The following is a 20,230-nucleotide window of genomic DNA, read 5'->3' on the forward strand; positions in this document are numbered from 1 at the left end:
AAAGAAAGAAAACTAAATGTATACAAGTTATACAACAAAGAAAAGTTGAGTAATTGAAAAATGCAATAAGAAAATGAATACAAACATTTGAAAGTATGAAATTGTACATTTTATGAGACATACATGTATATATGTGATATTAAAACATAGCTAGATTATTTGGTGCCCACCAGAGAACCACCATTTAAGATAATTTGTTTTGAATGTTTGTAAGTTGGAAGAATTTCTTATGTTTAAAGGGAGGGAGTTCCAAAATTTTGAGCCTGAATATGATAGGGATTTTCTGCAGAATTCAATTCTTGGTTTGGGGACTAAAAGAAGTTTTTTTTCATATGATCTTAATGATTTATTTTCTGTATTTGTAAAAAGATTTTGCATATAATCAGGGAGAAGATTGTTTAGGGACTTGTATACTAAAATGGCCTTTTTATAATTCACTCTATCAGAGAATTTCATCCAGTTCAATTCAGAAAATAACTCATCAGTAGGCGCATCAAAATCTTTATCAAGTATTATTCTTGCTGCACGTTTTTGAAATTTATACATGTCGTTTAAGAGTTCCTTACTGCAATTACCCCAAATAGTGCAACAATAGTCTAAATGAGGAAGAATGTATGCATTAAAGAACATTTTCCTAACTTGAAGATTTAGAAATGGTTTAATTCTCAGAAGTAGATATAGTAAGGAATTGCATTTATTCAGCGTCATCTTGACATGTGTTTTCCAATTAAGTGTATGATCAACATGGACTCCTAAAAGTTTTTCTGTTTCTGAGAATTGAATGCTTTCATCTTGCAGAGTGATGTTGAAATCACTAGAATTATTGATGATATTGTAGATATTATGTGAAGGGGAAATAATCATTGCTTTGGTTTTTTTGGCATTTGGAATCATTGAATTTCTGGTACACCATTGTTGAATAGAGTCAAGGTCAGACTGAAGATTTATACAGATTGAATTGATAGCTTGTCCAAATACTGTAATGGAAGTGTCATCAGCAAACATATTTGAAATGGAATGTGATAAGTGCAATTTAGGCATGTCATTTATGTAAATAATGAAAAGAAGAGGGCCTAAAACTGAGCCTTGAGGTACACCAGATGTAACATCTTGAGCATTAGAGTATTTTCCTGACACACATACTTGTTGTGAACGATTACTTAAATATGATCTGAACCAAGAAATTGAATTTTTATCTATTTTATACAATTTTAGTTTTTTTAATAACAATTCATGATTGATTAAGTCAAATGCTTTTGTAAGGTCAAGAAATATTGTCCCTATAAGTTTCTCTTCATTTATTGCTTTAATCCAGTTGCCATCAATTAATTATATACACGAGAATCAGTTAAATGAAGTGGTTTGAACAGATCTACTGCTGTTGCAAGAATTTATTTTTTTTCATCATGAATTAAATTAAATTTTAATTAAAAAATATGATATAAAAAGATGAAATGCCAAATTGACAATATTTACTTGAATTGCGAGTCTGTACACACAAAAAATTCTTACAAACAAAATATAATTTCTTACAAAGTGCCATTTTTCACATACTTTAACCTGTTTAAAATTTTATCACTTTAAATTGTAGAAAACATCACATAAATCCACCCAGTGTTGTAATAAATTTTAAAACTTGTGAAGTATGTGTGAAACCAAAATAACAAATAGATAAAAACTGTAATTATGTTGGAAATTTAATACGATAATCCATTAAAAATTATTGTGATATACAGGTTGCTATAGTAACCAAATACCCAACCTCTTGTCCATAAAGTACCTCATACCCCTAGCATGTTGCAAATTTGCAGTTATTGAATTTCAAATTTGATACCTTTTTTGTTGAAATTTATGTCCACCACGTGAATTGATTTGTCTCCATTTTAAGGGTTAAAGTTAATTTATGGTAAGAAATTATTTGAAAACTTCGAATAAATTTTCAAAGATGAAAAATTAATTGTTTTGCCACCCAGAAGTAAAAGCATTGCACATTTTGCAACAATGACATTTATCTTGCAGAAAATAGGTGTGAGACGTCTTATTTCGTTATTATTTGAATTTTTTCCACAATATCTCACTTGCCACGAAAACGACTTAACCAATTAATTTTCGCTATTAACGCCAAAGCCCCAGCTTTTTAGTAAACTCACATGCCACGTTTTTTTTCCACGCACATTTTGTGTGAGTTAATACGTTTTTACCCAGGAAACATAAGAAATTGTGCTAATACCGGCAAAAGGCGCAATTTGCTGTACCTCAGCCGTATAATAGAAAAGGAAGTCATTTATTTTATTATGTTATGTAAGATCTCAGCTCTCGTATATTTTACTGTATCACATACAGACATCAGACTTTTAAAAATGAGTGGCAGAATAAATGAAATTATGGAAGCTGTCAGAAGACGCGGTCTGTACCATTTCACTCAGAGTGCATGTTATGTTTTTTTTGGCTCACAAAACATTCTTTTCTGCACCTTTATGTAAAAAAATCTCCACAAAAGATGGGAGATTACCCGATGACAAACCGGCATCCATGCAGCCTTAGTTGTGATGCCAACAGTTTTGTTTATAGCTCGTCTATAATGCATGTTAATTTATTAAGTATCATAACTCCATCAAAACTATTATTGTGATAAGTAAAATGAATGCATAATGTCATGTCATAACTACTTTGACGTATTTACTAGAATGCAGAAGTTACGTAGATGGAAGATATTAATTCTGTCAGTACAATTTGTTGCAGACTGGACAATATTAGATTAACAAACATCAAGTTCTTGTGGTAAAAATGTGGTAAAAAGGTACTCATTTTTATTGTCAAAGTAATATTTTAATGTAAAATTCAGAATTCAGGGGATTTTTTTGAGGGGGTGGGGGGATGGGGGCGCAATCACAAGCTTACATTATAGTGCATTAGAAATGGAAATCTATTGCAGGAGGGTAGAAATTTAGGGGAGTTAGGAATCATAGCCATATGTTGTAAATCTAAAATAATTGGCATAAAATTGGAATGTGATAGTCTGAATAGTCTGAATATACTGACAGTTGTATCATACATCATGATATTTTGGTAATAATTGCCCAACTTTTATGGACAGTTAGTTTCCAATGTACCTCAACAGGGGTTGATAAACTCTGACTTCATTAAAAACACAACCTTCCCACAATTCCTGGCTGCCTAGTTTCTGGCGTGTCTCTCTAATGAAGTATTGCTGGCAAGATGGCCAAGATAAGACTTGATGAAAAATGAATTGGATTTTTTTTAAAAAGTAAAAAAAAAAGAGAGAAACTGACTTGGCTTATGTGGCAGTTGTGGAAATATTTTGGTGGAGATACTGTCAAGTTGGGAGTGTTTTTTTAGTCACAATTTGCAATTGATAATGTAAATAAATTTGAAATCTTTATAGATTATTTAAGATAACATGTTTGATGGAATTGCAAAGATATACCCAACTAGAAATCTGTCCCTTAAACACAAGATTCTGGAGAATTTCAAATATGTTATAATTAAGGTAGAAAAAGAGTGGAAAGTTTAACATTTTACTTTTACATTTTATTTGCGGCATAAAATTTAATGACAGTAAACAAACTTCCTACTTTATAATGTGAGCTAATACAATAAACTGTTTACAGTCACATGCTAAGATGTCTACCTTGATCAGATCACATATTTATTAATCTCATTCTGGTTAAAACCTCATTCCCAGGAAAAATCAGTAAACCAGTGAAAGAATATCTCATTTTGAGTAAACATTTCTTTCCTAGTAAAAATACCTTTACAGTCAAAAACCATCATTTCCAATAAAGAATTTTTCAATGAATTCCACTTAGTTTATATCTTTGACTTCACCACTTAGTTTGTATCTTTGACTTTCACCACTGACTTTGTACCTTTGACTTCCACCATTAGGTTTGTATCTTTGACTTCCACCACTGAGTTTATATCTTTGACTACCACCTTTGAGTTTGTATCTTTGAATCATCTACTGTATTTGTATCTTTGACTACCACCACTTAATTATATCTTTGACTTCCACCATTTAGTTTGTATCTTTGACTACCACCACTTAATGATATCTTTGACTTCCACCATTTAGTTTGTATCTTTGACTACCACCATAGTTTATATCTTTGACTTCCAAAACTTAGTTTGTATCTTTGACTTCCACTATAGTTTGTATCTTTGACTTCTACCACTTAGTTTGTATCTTTGACTTCCACCACTGAATTTATATCTTTGACTACCACCATAGTTTGTATCTTTGACTTCCAAAACTTAGTTTGTATCTTTGACTTCCACCATAGTTTGTATCTTTGACTTCCACCATAGTTTGTATCTTTGACTTCCACCACATAGTTTGTATGTTTGACTTCCACCACTTAGTTTGTATTTTTGACTTCCACCACATAGTTTGTATCTTTGTCTTCCATCACTTAGTTTGTGTCTTTGACTTCCACAACTTGGTTTGTATCTTTAACTTCAACCACTTAGTTTGTATCTTTGACTTCCACCACTGAATGTATATCTTTGACTACCACAACTTAGTTTATATCTCTCATTGTATTAATGTGGTGCCATAGGACTTCCATAATTCCTTCCCAGTGTTTGATTCTGCAGACATGAAGCATGCTGTGACAGTAAATGTTTCACAGACTGTGATTAATTAGACATGTAAAGATCAGCCATGGTAATAAATGTGAGGTCACATATAAATGTTGCTGTTACCTATTAACTCTTTCATTTGTTGTTTCTTGTCTAACCAGAAGACAGCGGATTGTTTTTGCAGCTCAAGAGTCAGTATACTAGTGTTTATTATGAATGAGATAGGTGTGATAGGAGGAGATAAAACTGGTGTTGTGAGGAACAACACAGTTGTTGACCAAGATAAATAGCCTCCAAGATTATCCTGCTAGATTGTTGAACACTTGACAGACATTCCCACAGCAGAGATACAAAAAATGTTACAGCTTTTATTATAAAAGATAAGAGATATAAAAATATCTCTGTATTATATATTGTATGAATTTTTAATGTAAGACTCTTTTTTTTTGTTGGTGGGGTGAAGAGGGGAAAGGTGGGGGTTTATAATCAGTTACATTTTGTATCTCTTTCTAATAAGCTTAGTACTATGAAATATAAATAAATCTAGTGCAATGTTTTAATTCAAAGTTCCAAAGTACATGTAATTCAGGTGTTGGTTTTTTTTGGGGGGGGGAAGGAGGGGCAGGGCAAATTCTTGAAAAGCATGGACTGAATATTATATGACACAGTGTATTGAAAGGTGTCTGTGTTTTATTCTGTCATTGTTTCTTCTATTTGCTATGAAGAGCAGGTCAACTGTCACTACATTGCAGAGAAATGCTCACAGTCCCTCCAGATTTCTCCAGATATTTTCCAGGAGTAACCAATTCTGTTAAATCCTCTATGGTATAGAAGTGATGATATCTAAATTACTTATGACTTTCCTATATCAGCTAGGAGTAATGAGTATGACCCGTCTGCTTGTTCTGACTTTATTCTGACCATGTCATGTTAATTTGAACATTTTTAACAAAAGGAACACTTCTTTAAATTACAAGGAGGGACAGAGTGATGCACTATTGCAAATTATACATGTCAAGATAATTAATGTATAAATAATGTATGTTTTCACAGAAAATTGTATTTTTTAGGAAGAAATGTTTTTTTCATTGCAATTTGTAAATGAACGCTTGTGTCATTTGTTTGATGCTTCAAATTCTGTTATCTTCCAACAGTTACTTGCCTGTGACTTTCACGTTTTTAAATATTTCGGAGAAAGTACAAGATGGTCTTTTTTACAAAGTTTATTATTGTTTACTGAAGAGTTTGCTGGAGATTTTCTCTCATCAAAATAATAGTGTTATTTCAAAATCCGAAGATAATTCTTTTCTGATCAAAATAGATAGTCTTATTAAACTTTAGAAGAAAATTGAAAGATTTTTCAAGGTTTTTTCCTCTGATAGCAGCAGCTGTATAATGAGATAATCTTTATACTGTTTTTGCCAGTAAAAATGACATTTCTGAAAGTTTTTCTTTTTGGTTTACTTTGGGAAGGACATAGACAAAATGAGAGCTCGTGAAGAAAGATATTTATTAAAACAAGCAGTAACTTTGACATTTAAGTTTTTTTTCTTTCTCCCTGGTGACATTTTTCCAGGAGATAAATTTTCTAGGAGAATTAGTTTTACCTATTTTAGAATGATATAGCTCTTGGTTCTTATATTAGTCTGCCACCTTTTATCTCTGAAACTAAAATAACCACATATTAAAGTTGACATTGCCAAGTTTGACTACTAAATAACCATCTTTAAAGGGACTCAACTGAGGTTTAAAAGTCTAAAAACATAACATTTGAATTTCTAACATAAATGAGCTGGGGCACTTTAAACAGACATATATGCAAAGAAAGTTTAGAAATATACTTTGAAATAAAATGAAAATCGTATTTTTATGCTTTTCTTAGCCTGATTTGAGTGAAAAGTGTTTAAACGCTTTTCATTTTGGGTCTTTTTTCACAACTGGAATAATTATTCTGGAAAAACAAAGTGCGCGAATGATCTGAAATTTTGCACAAAGATTAGTGGTTTAAACCTACATCAAATTGTACATTTATGTGGAAAATTTTTTTTCGGTCCCACCATGTCAAAAAACCTCAGTGGAGTCCCTTTAATATAAAGAAATTTGCAATTTTAGAATAATATGATAAAGACTGTCATTACCAAATATTTATTATAATCGGCATCTTTGACTAGGTCACATAAAAAACAACATTTATTATTAACAATTTAATTGAATTTCTGGTAAGGTACTGCATAATATATGTCTGCTTGGTTTTTTAGTGTCATTTCTAAAACAAGTTGTTATGGTAACAAGACAACCTCATTTTTTTCATTTTTTTTCAAATATTCCAAAAATAAAGTTTTATATTAGTTTTTTATTGCATGCCATAAATATTTTAGGTTTAATTGAAAAAATGAATACTAGACTCATAAATTAGACTTTATGAGGGCTAACTAGTGGACAGTAAGCTGTTCTAACAATTTAATTTGTCCTTCTGCTAATCTCTTCTATAACTCTATAACATTGTTGTCTGCTGCTTGAAATTTCTTAGTAATAAAAGATATCATTTCAGTGAAACTGAGGTGAAACAGAACCCAATTATGTCTCTATTAAAGGATTTAGTGTTGCTAAAAGAAGTGTGGCATAAAATGTCTTGTCTTATTTGAGTGTGATTAAATATCAAATTAAATGAGATCTTTTAAAAAAAGAGAAAGATAGAGGATCTTGGTATAAAATTTTAGGGAAAATTATGCAGGTTTTTATCTGGTCAATTATCTGATGATTAAATACATTTCTTAAAATCTTTTCACATAAAAATATTTTCCAACTTATTTCTATACAATAACTTGATTGTTAAATTATTTTATGCATATACTGTATTTCTATGCCATGTATAATGAAGTACAGTACCAGGGGTTTTAACTTAGAGCAAAGTAGTTGTTCCCCTTTAATTTGTTTACTGTAGAACAACAAGTATAGTTACCTCCCTTTTGCATATTTAGAGTGATGTCAAGTGACAATGTAGTAACATCCCTTTCTACTTGTGCAGTGATGGGTAGTAATTCCTTTCAATTTCAATTTACAGTGAAAAGACAGGTTAAGTTACCTCCCTTTTACTTCATTGGTCAAATTGCATGTGTATTACCTCCCTTGTATTTACAGCGATTGGTCTAAATTGCCCATTAGGACAGGTTAAGTTACCTCCTATTGACTTATTTAGATAGTTACCTCCCTTGTTAATTATTATCTTATATATATATATAATCACAGTGCAGTTGTATTTACCTCCTTGTTTATATATATTTCAGAGTGACTTTGTATTTACCTCCTTGTTTATATATATTTCAGAGTGACTTTGTATTTACCTCCTTGTTTATATATATTTCAGAGTGACTTTGTATTTACCTCCCTTGTTTATTTATATTTCAGAGTGCAGTTGTATTTACCTCCCTTGTTTATATATATATTTCAGAGTGAATTGGTATTTACCTCCCTTGTTAACCGATATGTATTTCAGAGTGCAGTTATGTTTACCGATATATATTTCTGAGTGCAGTTATATTTACCTCCCTTGTTTATTGATATATATTTCAGAGTGCACTTATATTTACCTCCCTTGTTTATATATTTTACAGTGATGGGTCAAGACAATCCAGTACCAGCCAGTTACAGTGCTAGCAGTGGTCAGTATAACTTTGAGTATTCAGAGGGGACATCATTTGGTGACTCATATGGTGAAGATGATCGTAAAGACAGTGCCTGGGAGAGACGAAATAACAAAACGTAAGTAAACTATCTGAAATAATATACTGACTTTACGGATGAATGTTTATAACTTAATTATTCTGACCAGTCTTAGTGCTATTTTCTGTATGTTTGACATCACAATAATGTTTGTGACATTAAACAATAGTCTTTTTAGCATGACTATTCGAAGAATATAGATAGCTTTTGTACTAACCCAGGCACAAGCGTTGTCATGAGACTAAGTTTTTGTCTGCAAGTTGATCATGTGACTGTGATCATGTGACTGTGATTATGTGACTGTAGTCACATGACCATGATCATGTGACTGTGATCATGTGACTGTGATCATGTAACTTTAAATTGGTTTCTTTTATTTGACATTTTCTATAAAGTGACACAGTCATGATGTCATGTTTCTTTATAGTGACAACAGCAGTCTGATGTCATAATGTGAGGATACATGTTAATGTTATCCCAAATGCTTGTAATAATATAGATGTAATTTCTCATAAATAGTATAAACTAATTATGTTTATGAGAGTGGGTCTTGTAAGTTGTTCACTTTGACTATATAAACACATACAGAAGAAAGAATTTTTTTGTTAAACATTTTAGACTTTTTTATATGATTTAATATCTTGAAAGGTACTCTAACTAAGTTATATGTTATGTCAGAAAATTGGTTGTCAAGGTGATGTCAGAGTAGGGTCAGACTTGTTACATTATTTATATAATTATTATTAAACAACTTACATATTTTATACCATTATTTCTCACAAATCATAAGATGACAACACATTTTTCCTGAATAATTACTTCTAAAATTATGTAAAACATTTCAACAAATATTTGCAGATAAGAAATTCTAAAGATGAGAATAGTTTGTGAATGGTTTGGCTAAAATTGAATGATGGTGATTCAGAAACTGTTTCTTGCCAAATAAAAGACAAGGAATTTTCAAAGGGGACATAATAAGTCTCTGCAAACCATTTTGGTGGTAATTCATTGTCCTAATATGTATGCACATATAAAAATACATATAAAAATACATATAAAAATACATGAAATCAAATGCATCCAATTATAATCATTAATATTCAAACAAAGCCATATTTGATTTGTTAAAATATTACATAGAACAATAATAAAGGCAAAGACAAAATTTGTTGTAATATCAAAGGAAATGCTTGGAAAATATTCTTTAGTCATATAGTTGTACAATTTTACATCAGCGCTTTTGAAATTTAACAATTTTTAAGGTCAAGGTCACTGTTTTCAATCATTTTCTTAAAACATTTCTTTGAGATTTGATATGGTCTTATTTTGTCTTTTAATAGTCATATAGTTGTACAATTTTACATCAGCGCTTTTGAAATTTAACAATTTTTAAGGTCAAGGTCACCATTTTCGATCATTTTCTTAAAACATTTCCTTGAGATTTGATATGGTCTTATTTTGTCTTTTAATGTCATGATAATTATACAGCTAATGCAAGTTCATTGAGAAAGCAGTAATATTTCATTTAAGGAAACAAAGGGGGCGACCGTCTGCATCTCTCTTTACATAATAACAAAATATTGTCTTCTCATGTAATACTAAATACTGTTCCTAGAGTCAGAGTCTTTAGAGTAAATGTATTGATGAGAGTTTCACATGCTAAGATTTTCCTCATTCTTCATCTTGTGTTTTGTCTTTGTTCCCCGTTGACACGGCAATCTCCCTTCTAGACCTCTCTTTGTTGTCATTTTGGCACACTTTGGTCCCATTAATTCAGATTCTTTGGGTTCAACTGTCATTTGGGTTTTTTCTAATTTTGGTTCTGCTCCAAAAACAGAACTAGTCTCTATATAGCGTTGGCAATGCTCAAAGAAAGAACTAAGCATGTTTTATGTAATTGAAATATACTGGACAAAAACAATTTCTGTATATATTATTATCTTTTATCCAAATTGAATTGCTCCTCTATATATTTGTATCTTTCATTATTCTCTTTCACCATATCCATCCTTTTAAAAGTAATTCTTTTCTTAGTTACGCCGAATCAATTTTTTGTATCCATCTAAAATGAAAGTTAAGCTGTAAATGATGTAAGCAGTTACAAATATTTTATATCAACATCATGAAATATCGTATCAATAAAATGGACCCCCATCCAAGCTTTAGTGCAGGATGGAGGGCATTATTTGAATAAAGCCGGAGGCTGAGCATGTACAAAATAGCATTTCATTTTGAATTAATGGTTTAAGTCGCGTATTCAAAGGTTTAAATTTCCCGCTATATCACGGACATGCGCGTGACTACCGGAAGTAATAACCGGAAGCATGAAACACATGTTTTCACTCATTTAAAGAGTGTTTTTTGTTGCAATAAAGCAACTAAGGGAGGGTTAAAACCTCTCTATATTATATAATAAGACATTAATCACATACTATGATACTATACACAAGGGAGGGTTTGTACATGCTCAGCCTCCGGCTTTATTCAAATAATGCCCTCCATCCTGCACTAAAGCTTGGATGGGGGTCCATTATTTTTCATCAAGCCTTCGGCTTCACATGTACAAAATAGCATCTTTAAAGGCAACAAAAAACAAATATTTTCCAAGTTTAATACCCAAAAAATATTCTATGTTCCAAAAACAGCATCATTATAAGAAATACCAGATTCTAAGTTTCTACAATAAAACTTATGAAAATTTTTAGATGATTTCCAATCAGCAGTTTTTAAAATCTCCCTTATTGAACATCCTTTATTATAGGCAGCCGAAGCTGATGCTCCTCTATAAGAATGCGCCTTATATTTAGTTATATCAATCCCTGCTAAACTTAACACATTTTTTAACCATCTTGCCAAAGTGCTGGAAGAAACAGCATTAAAGGTAACATATGAAACAAACACCTTTTTACTTTTTCTAATATCAGCAGTCTTTTTAACATAATAAAGTAGAGTATGCATTGGACATATATTTTCTTCCAGATAATGCTCTATCCTTATAGAGTAATATTGACCTGTCTTGGATGTCTTCAAAATATCCGTGAATGTGAAAACAACTGCCTGTTGTTGAATAAACATATTGTCTAAAGTTAAAGAACACAAAGTCTGAGCTCTTGGTGCAGTTGCAAGAGCAATCAAGGCTAAGGTTTTAAAAGTTAATAATTTCAAAGATAACCTAGATAATGGCATTAACTTTTGTAAATAACACAAAACAACAGAAACATCCCAAATCATTATATAACGCGGTTTAGCCGGTTTATGTAAAAATACACTTCTCATGAATCTTACAATCATTTTGTTGTCACTACACCATGTATTTCCCAATAAGGACAATGTTTGCATTAACATCGCTTTATGAAGATTTTATAACCGAATAAGACATACCAGATTGAAATAAAAAATACAGGTAACTCACGACTACACCTTCAGACGAACAAATTGGACTGGAACATCTAATAGAATTCCACATATACCATCTTTTCCAGGCACTGCTATACTGTTTTCTTGTGCCCTGTGACCAAGATTCCGTGATGAAATCTGCAACATTTGATGAAATTCCCTTACTCTGCAGGCTTTCCCTGATAACACCACTCCAATCATTTTTAATTTTCTTCCTAATGGGTGTAATGTTCCATTGTGCGGCAAAACTAGAAGATCTCTGTGTCTGGGTAACCTGATAGGAAAATCACAAAGGTTTTCAAGTAGAATAGGGAACCAAGGTTGTGTGAACCAAAAAGGAACAACCATTAGAGCTCTATCAACCTCATCAATAACAATTTTATTTAGTACTTTCCCAATTAAATTAAATGGAGGAAAGATGTATGGTATCATATCCTTCCATGATAATGAAAAAGCATTAACTGCGTAAGCCCCTGGTTCGGGAAACCATGAAACAAATTTAGGTAAGTGATTATTAAGTCTAGAAGCAAAAAGGTCTATGTTAGGCATAAATGTGTGTCTACATAATCTTTCAAAAATATCTTTTTTCAATGTCCATTCAGTGGAATCGGAAAAATTTCTAGAATAATAATCAGCACTTTTATTTAATTTACCAGGGACATGTACAGCAGAAATATATATATTTCTACTTAAACACCATTCCCATAAACATTTTGAAAGGTCATCTAATTCCAAAGAATTCATACCACCAAAATTATTTATGTAAGTTACCACTGAAACAGAATCTGAATGAATCTCGATATGAATATCACAAAATTCATTGTAAAATGCTTGCATGCAGTAAAAAACTGCAAGGAGTTCCAAATAATTAATATGATAACAACATTCCTGATTTTTCCATCTGCCTTGTGTGTGCAAGCCAGAAATCAGGTCTATTCCGCCATAACCTTCCATCGACGCATCTGTAAAACACCTTCTGGATACAGAAATAGGCCTGATTCTTTTACCATTTTTATTCTTCACGTTTTTTAACCACCATTGAATTTCTTGAATACTTTTCGTAGACAAACTAACTTTATTATCAAAATTCATATTTTGACCTAAACCTATCAACTTGTCTCTTTCAAGGGCTCTATAATGTAATGGCCCTTCTAAAATTGCATAAAAAGAACTAACTATCACACCTATAAAAGAAGCCAACTGTCTGACCAAAACAACCTCATGTTGCAATAAATAGGATGCTTTCGACATAATTTTCTGTACTTTTTCATCAGTCAAAAATACCTTGAACTGAACTGTATCAATAATATGACCAAAGAAAATAATTCTCTGACAAGGGATTAGTACAGACTTTTTCTCATTTATAGTAAATCCTAAACTCTGTAATGTCTTTGTAATAGTAACTGTATTATTCAAACACACATGTGACAACTCATTGAAATTAATAGAATCATCAATATAATAAGAACAGCGTATATCTTGCTGTCTAAACCAAGCAAAAATGGGACGTAATACTTTAGTAAACAAATATGGGGCTATTTTCAAACCAAATGGTAAACATACAAATGAGTATAAAATAGAATTGAATGAAAACTTCAAATATTTCCAGTGTGAAGGATGTATAGGAATAGAGAAATATGCATCAGATAAATCAACTTTTGTCATAAAATCATTTTGTTTAATCAAATCCAAAACAATAGAAAATGTTTCCTGTTTAAAATGACTATATTGTACGAACTCATTTAAAAATCTCAAGTTTATAACTGGTCGAAATTTATTATTAGGTTTAGGAACAATAAAAATTGTTGAAATAAATTGATCAATCTCTGATTCTGATTTAATAATTGCTCCTTTTTTCAACAAATCTTGAATTTCATTATGAACAATTGCTTTTTGATCTGAACAAAAAGGAATTTCATTAGGAATGCTTCTTTGAAAAGGATTTTCATTAAAATCTATCTTATACCCCGAAACTGCATTCAAGATCCAAGGATCTGAAGTAAATTTTTTCCATACACTTAAAAAATACTGTGTACGTCCAACTTGACTTACCCTTTCATTTATTCCTGATCGTTTGGGGCACTGGCTGTAGCAGAAGCCAAGGCACCTCTTCTCATACCTCTTCCTCGTCCGCCTAGACCAATCTTGAAAGATTGTCCACGTAACGGATACGGTCTAGTCCTAAAACCAGAACGCTGATTGTATGTAGATGACTGGTAGCCGTAATTACTAAAATTTGAGTTAACAAATCCTCGACCAGAGCGTCTACGCTGGACACCTCTATAATTGCTGTAAGTATAATCCTTACCAATGTACGATAAAGCATCACAACTTTTGACTTCTTTTGAAACATCATCACCAAAAAGTTTGGTTGTTATAGGCATCGAAATACTACACAATGAAGAATACTTCTTCTTCAAATACGGTCTTATAAGATATCTCCTCCTCAAACTGAGGTTGTATTGCACCTGACCCAGAACAGTAAACAGGTCAGAGAAGATACATTTTGCCTCATTTTTCATAAGATTGTTCTTTTTCACAAACTCAAGCAACTTAACAACTGGACCTAGGCCCGAAACCACAAGATTTTGTATGTCCACCATAAACTTATCTTGAAAATGGGCTCTTTTGTCTAATGTTTTCCATATTTCCTGGTTAACAATGGGCGGAATGGCCCTGTCACAATTCTTAGGTACTTGGTACTTATTCAAAATAGAGTCTAAGTCACACTGGGCAGTAAATGCCGTGTTAATTAAATTGGCCAAGGACTCATTCACTGGCTCACCTTTCTCTGGTATCTTTAATTTGGGAAGATCCCATGTATCACTTTCCGACTCAAGTCTATTATCAGTACAACCATCGTCAAAAGCCGAAGAAAAATCTTTTGACAGATTACGAATCCCTGTATCTTCAATATCAACATCTTGGGCAGCAACCTCCACCCTAAGGTTAGGTTTTAATGCTGCAGGAACAGCAGAATAGTTATCATTCACAGATTCATCATCCATATAATCATAATTATCCTCATTATAGTCATAGTTATCACAATCAGGGAGAAACTGAGGATTCTGTTGAACAACAGGCTGTATACCAAGAAGAGTCCTAAGACCTTCAATATCCTTATTAGATAAGTTTTTCAAATCAAATTTATCCGAGGATAAATTTCTGTCCGATATTTCCGAAGAATTAGTATTCAAAGTTTTACCTGACTGTTTTTTGCCTTTACCACGAGGGGGTTTATTTTCTTTCTCCACCACGACGGATTTTAACCGTTTTTTGTCCGAAGACTTTTTCTCTTTCTTACCGGTAATTTCTTGGTCCGAAAACCCAGAAAAATCTCCCTCCTCACCCGAAGCATGAAGGTCTATCCTATCGAGAAGAGCCTCTTGGGCCATAATAATGCGGTTAAACGTAAAATAACTTTTCAAATCACTTGAACTTTCAAGAACACGCGACAACCACAACGCCAAAACAAAAAGTGAAAACATGTGTTTCATGCTTCCGGTTATTACTTCCGGTAGTCACGCGCATGTCCGTGATATAGCGGGAAATTTAAACCTTTGAATACGCGACTTAAACCATTAATTCAAAATGAAATGCTATTTTGTACATGTGAAGCCGAAGGCTTGATGAAAAATAATGTTTAGGATATGATATTTGAAAATATTTGATACTTTATGTCACAGTCTTAGACTGGTTTGAATATGTAAGAAACTGTGTTTTCACTGTAGGGGAAAAGGTGATCCAAATGTGTCCATGACAGGCAGCCCAGTCCCTTATCCAGTGACATTATTACATTATTGGAATTATTACAAAGAAAAAAATAATATGTGATATCTCTTTTTCTTACTTTTGATTCCGAATGTTAGCTCATTTCATTTAAAAGTTGACAATGAGAATTTGTAAATTTTCTATGACATTTAAATAATTTTATTAGTGACTGAAGGGCTTTCATCCTCTAAATGTCTTGCTTGCAACAGTTTAATAATTCTTTTGCAATTATGTTATGATCTTTACATAAACATGTATGATATAAGATGAAATTTTTATTTTTTTCAACTGCTGCATTCTCTTATGTTTTGCAATCAGTTAACTGATGTTTTTCAAGAGTTTGTAGACCAGTCCATTTTCATTTTGTGTTCACATTGCTAACCAGTCCACTTTCTTGTTCACAGTCCACATTGTTATTAAAAAAGTATAAAAAGTTTGCAACCAGTCCATAGTATAAAAGTTTGTTTTTTCCTGGATTATTTCTATAAGATGTGTACAGTCATGATTACACTGGATTACCCTTATATTTTTCCCAGAAGGTCTTGTTAATTCCTTCATGAAACTGACAGATTCAGATAATATTTTGACATGTCAATGTTTTGGTTAAGAGTACAGATAAAAGCATACAAGGTGCAGCTTTATTCAATAACACTGATAAATAAGCCAAATCAGTTTTTAATGGATTGAAAATATTTATTTTAGATACAAGATTTGAAATAATTTTTTTTCCTACATGAGATTTAAAATAAAAAAAAAATCATAAAATTTGATGCAAATTAAAGTTATTTGTTGTGTCCTGATTATGAGGTTTAATTGTTTTCTACATGTCTGTGATAATTCTTATTTACTCTGCTTGTTAGTAGTACCTTTGCAGAGTTACAGCCCTTGTGGATATCTTTTAAGCATTATATACTATATGAAATATTTTACTGAGTTATTGCCCTTCATTATGAAATATTTTACTGAGTTATTGCCCTTAATATTGTCTCAATAAATATATATAATGATGAGATGTTTTGCAGTATTGGTCAGTTAATGATGTTCATAGTTTTATAATTCAATTGTTCACATTTTACTGAGTTATGGCCCTTAAATGTTGTTTAAAGCATTAAACATTGATGATCTTTTTCAGGGTTATTGCCCTTACAGTTTTCTATTTTGCTGATTTTTGATGAATTTGATAAGCTCCATGGACTTATGTTGAAAGCACAAACTTGAAAGTTTGCATGTCAACTTTAAGGACACTGTCACTTTACAATGAATATCATGGTATTATTCCTTTATGAGAAAATTTGGTCTTGTTTTTTTTCTTAATTCATGAAGATTTTATCATAATGATATAACAAAATTTAAAGTAGGCCGTGAAATACCTTCGTATTAACCTTGTATATACATCAAAGTATTACTGATTGACTTATCTTAGGCATTTCTGATTTCAGAAATACTTGGATGTCAGTAAGCCCTAATATTCTCTTACCCGTAAAATGAAAGATTTAAGCATATGAACTTTTTTCACCCGAAAAGATCATAAAATGTTAAAGCTGCTAATTCTATATTTGGAATTGAATATGAAATTGATCTTCATGCAATCTTGAAATATTTCTTTCTTTATATTGATCTCTCCCTAATTGTCACCGTCCATTGCTGCATTTAACATTTTCAGTGCTTAATTTTTACATTGGACATTCCCCTCCTGTTAATTTTGAACTTCCATTGTTATTTAAATGGTTCTTAGCACTTAATTTGGGCAAAAAAGTTTCAGTATAAAAAATTACTGGTTATATTGGTGGTGGTGAGGCCTGTCAAATAGTTAAGCCTTAAAAGAATATTTTCAGTTTTTATTTTAGCAATAATGGTGTGAAAATTATTCAATGTACATTGTAATGAACGGTATAATCAATGTTTCGACAATCATTTATATTTTTTTTCCTGGTAAAATAATCACAAATAAAACACAATAGTTTATTCATTAATTTTCTTTATCCCTTATCTTGAACAAGTCAGTCAACATTTGGATTTATTTTCATGGTGTAGACGCATTCATCATTACTGACACCCAATCAGATTTCAGTGTCAAATTTTCTGCCTCTGTCACCAAAAAAAAGTGCTGCAGAATTGTTCAGCCCTCATTTCTATTGGTCAATCTAATTGTAAAGTGTCATGCAGTGAATAAAATGTTGTGAAATTGTTGAAAAATTATTGGAAAAGGGCTCTTTTTCTGGTCTGATCCACTTAGCCCCTATCAAAGTCTGACCAATGTGAGATGATATCATGTTTTTTCTTCATAATGCAAATGTTCAAATAATAATAATGGGTTTGTCACCAATTACAGCAAACTTTAAAACTAAGCTAAAGGAGAAAAAATGATAAAGAAGCACTGTCATTGATTTGCTATTTGGAATAATACAGCTTTAATTCAACATGATTCACGGGGAAAATTCTTGTTTAGCATTTCTCTAAATTGATTTTTGCTTCTCATTTGTTTAACAGCCATTTGTTTCTTTGGGTAATTTAGTTGTCAGCTGTAACGCTTATGTAAAATTCTTAAATAAATTAGTTTTTATTAAAAGAAATTAATGTTTTTTCATTCCATTCTCTTAACATATAAACTTATTTTAAGTCCTCAAAAAATATAGATTTTTTTGGGGGAAAATCTTGAATGAATTCGCCAGTGGTTAAAATTGAATTTCAATGTTATTATGTAACTATGATGTATTTTTTTTTTGATTAAATAAAAAAGTATCGAATTTCAATCAGAAAAAATTGTTTAAGTTCATCTTTTGCATGATAATAAAATAAGGTTTTTGTAAGTTTATTATCTTGATCTGGACTTTGTATTAAAAATTTCGACTTCTCACAAATCACAAAAGTGTCAGTTGTGATCCTTTCTTGTAAAGTCCATGACTGCCAAATTCAAGTAATAGGTCATGTTAGTTACGCATGCAATGATTCTTTTTATATTTTACCTATGTTATAATTACATATTATTTTCTCGATTTGAACCTTATTTTCAACAATTACCATTATAAATTACATTGACAATGTCATTTATCACACCTGTATATAAAACAGATTTCCTTTCTGTTGGGTCGTAATTTTGTACATGTGATACTGTAAATATATGCAGTAGGAAACTTATAATAGCAAAATATATATACATATGTATAGGTAGATAATATAAATGTAAATCTTCATTCCGTTATTGTTTCATTATGATGTAATCCCATTGTTGCAAAATACGCATTTCCATTTATTACATGTTCATGATTGACATGAAATTTTTTGAAAGACGTATTCGAATATTTTTTTATTATAAAGCAATAATCCCATTATCAGCATGTGATTACATTTTCACTGTCCTCTGTATATATTTCCCTCCGCATTTCAGAGGAATTTGTTTTCTTTCAATTTTCTGTAATGTAATTTGAGCACATGTTACAACTATAACAAAAACGTCTCCCGTGCATAATCCCTGGGAGCTGTGACTCATTTCCAGACAGGCGTTAGACCAATAAGAAAAAAAATGCGCTTGTTTTTCTGACATTTATAGACACAAGGAAATAAAGATAATAATTATTGTACCATCTTAGAAATAATGAAGCTATAAGAATTCAAGTGCCGATAGCATACCTCGGTCTGAATACGAAAAATATAGTGCGGTCTTATTCTATTTTCTGATATTCTCCTGAGGTTCACGGAAAACAATGCTGCATCTTTTCGGTAAGATTTTAGGTAGACCTGTTAAATAAATGTCATCAATGGTCCCCACGTAACTCTGCCCTAGGTATTACACTTTTTTTTTGTAAACAGGGTTGACCAGATTTTTCTGGTCCAAATCTGTGCTAAACAAAGTTTTATTCCATGATCATATTAAATGTTTAATATTTTAAATTGGTATTTCAAATTCCCTAAATAAGAATTCTAAATGTTCCAGTTTGATTCTTCAGTTACAATGAATCATTTGGATTTTGAATTTTTATTTTTTTAAAGAAAATGATAATAATGTTTGTTCCCTGAGATTATCAACACCAGTATTTTATACCATAAACTTCACATAACACCATGAATTTTTTTGGTGTTTCCTTTATGACATGTCATAGATCTTACATATTGTCGGACCGTAGTTCCTGCGGAGATATTCTTAGTCTCGGAGATTTACATAATTTGATTGGTGAATAATTGACTAGTTACAAATTTGACGACTAGGTCTGTCACTAGCTTGAATTATTACAAAGTTATGATCATTTCATGCACGGGATTTTAGAATTTACGATTTTTGCTCGATTTTTGCCTGTTTATCCGCTGTTTGAACAATATTATCAAGGCTATTTATACCATGGAAGCTTAATGACTGCTTTACGTTAATACTGTTTTAAATATTTATGAAGAATTTTCCTCGTAATTGTCATTTATTGAAACATGCCATGTGCGATTGAAATGCACGGGAAAACTTAGAAAAATCAAGTTATTCCTTGTTCAGATCCATAAATTCAACCTCTATAGAGCTTTAATGAAGGGTTTATCATTTGAAGATTTTCATTAGGACGAGATATGAAGAGAGAAATTCATCGAGCAGTTTTTATTTGATCACGGCTGTAAGGATGGAAGATGATTATAATGTACATGTACAGAAAGAATGAAAAAAGATAAATAGGTCATGCGGTGGTAGTGTTGGTAGTTTCTACGCTCCGGATGACGGCAGCAATCCACATTGACTTTACCAGGACACAGTTCAGCC

At 31.5% G+C, this 20,230-nt stretch overlaps 2 protein-coding genes across 3 annotated transcripts in view; one reads left to right on the forward strand and one right to left on the reverse strand.

Annotated features, from left to right (window-relative positions):
- LOC132758113 (inactive tyrosine-protein kinase transmembrane receptor ROR1-like) overlaps positions 1–20,230 on the forward strand; it is a 203,355-nt gene that overhangs the window by 75,406 nt on the left and 107,719 nt on the right. For both annotated transcript variants that reach the window (XM_060749620.1, XM_060749621.1), the window contains exon 4: positions 8,217–8,364. In XM_060749620.1, coding sequence (XP_060605603.1) covers positions 8,217–8,364 — 148 coding nt within the window. The remainder of the gene's footprint in view (positions 1–8,216; positions 8,365–20,230) is intronic.
- LOC132758110 (uncharacterized) lies at positions 11,691–15,272 on the reverse strand. The gene is made up of 2 exons (XM_060749619.1): positions 13,774–15,272; positions 11,691–11,995 (listed from the first exon to the last, which is right to left on the reverse strand). The coding sequence occupies exon 1, from the start codon at positions 15,216–15,218 to the stop codon at positions 13,782–13,784; it is 1,437 nt and encodes a 478-aa protein (XP_060605602.1). The 5' UTR covers positions 15,219–15,272; the 3' UTR covers positions 11,691–11,995; positions 13,774–13,781.

This window comes from Ruditapes philippinarum, unplaced genomic scaffold (assembly GCF_026571515.1).
Source record: "Ruditapes philippinarum isolate M1 unplaced genomic scaffold, ASM2657151v2 ctg42_1_1_1_1, whole genome shotgun sequence".
In the NCBI taxonomy this organism is placed as follows: Eukaryota; Metazoa; Mollusca; class Bivalvia; order Venerida; family Veneridae; genus Ruditapes; species Ruditapes philippinarum.

What these genes read in the sequence shown, in the direction of transcription:
- LOC132758110 (XM_060749619.1), bottom strand. Translation starts at nt 15,218, where the DNA reads ATGAAACACATGTTTTCACTTTTTGTTTTGGCGTTGTGGTTGTCGCGT.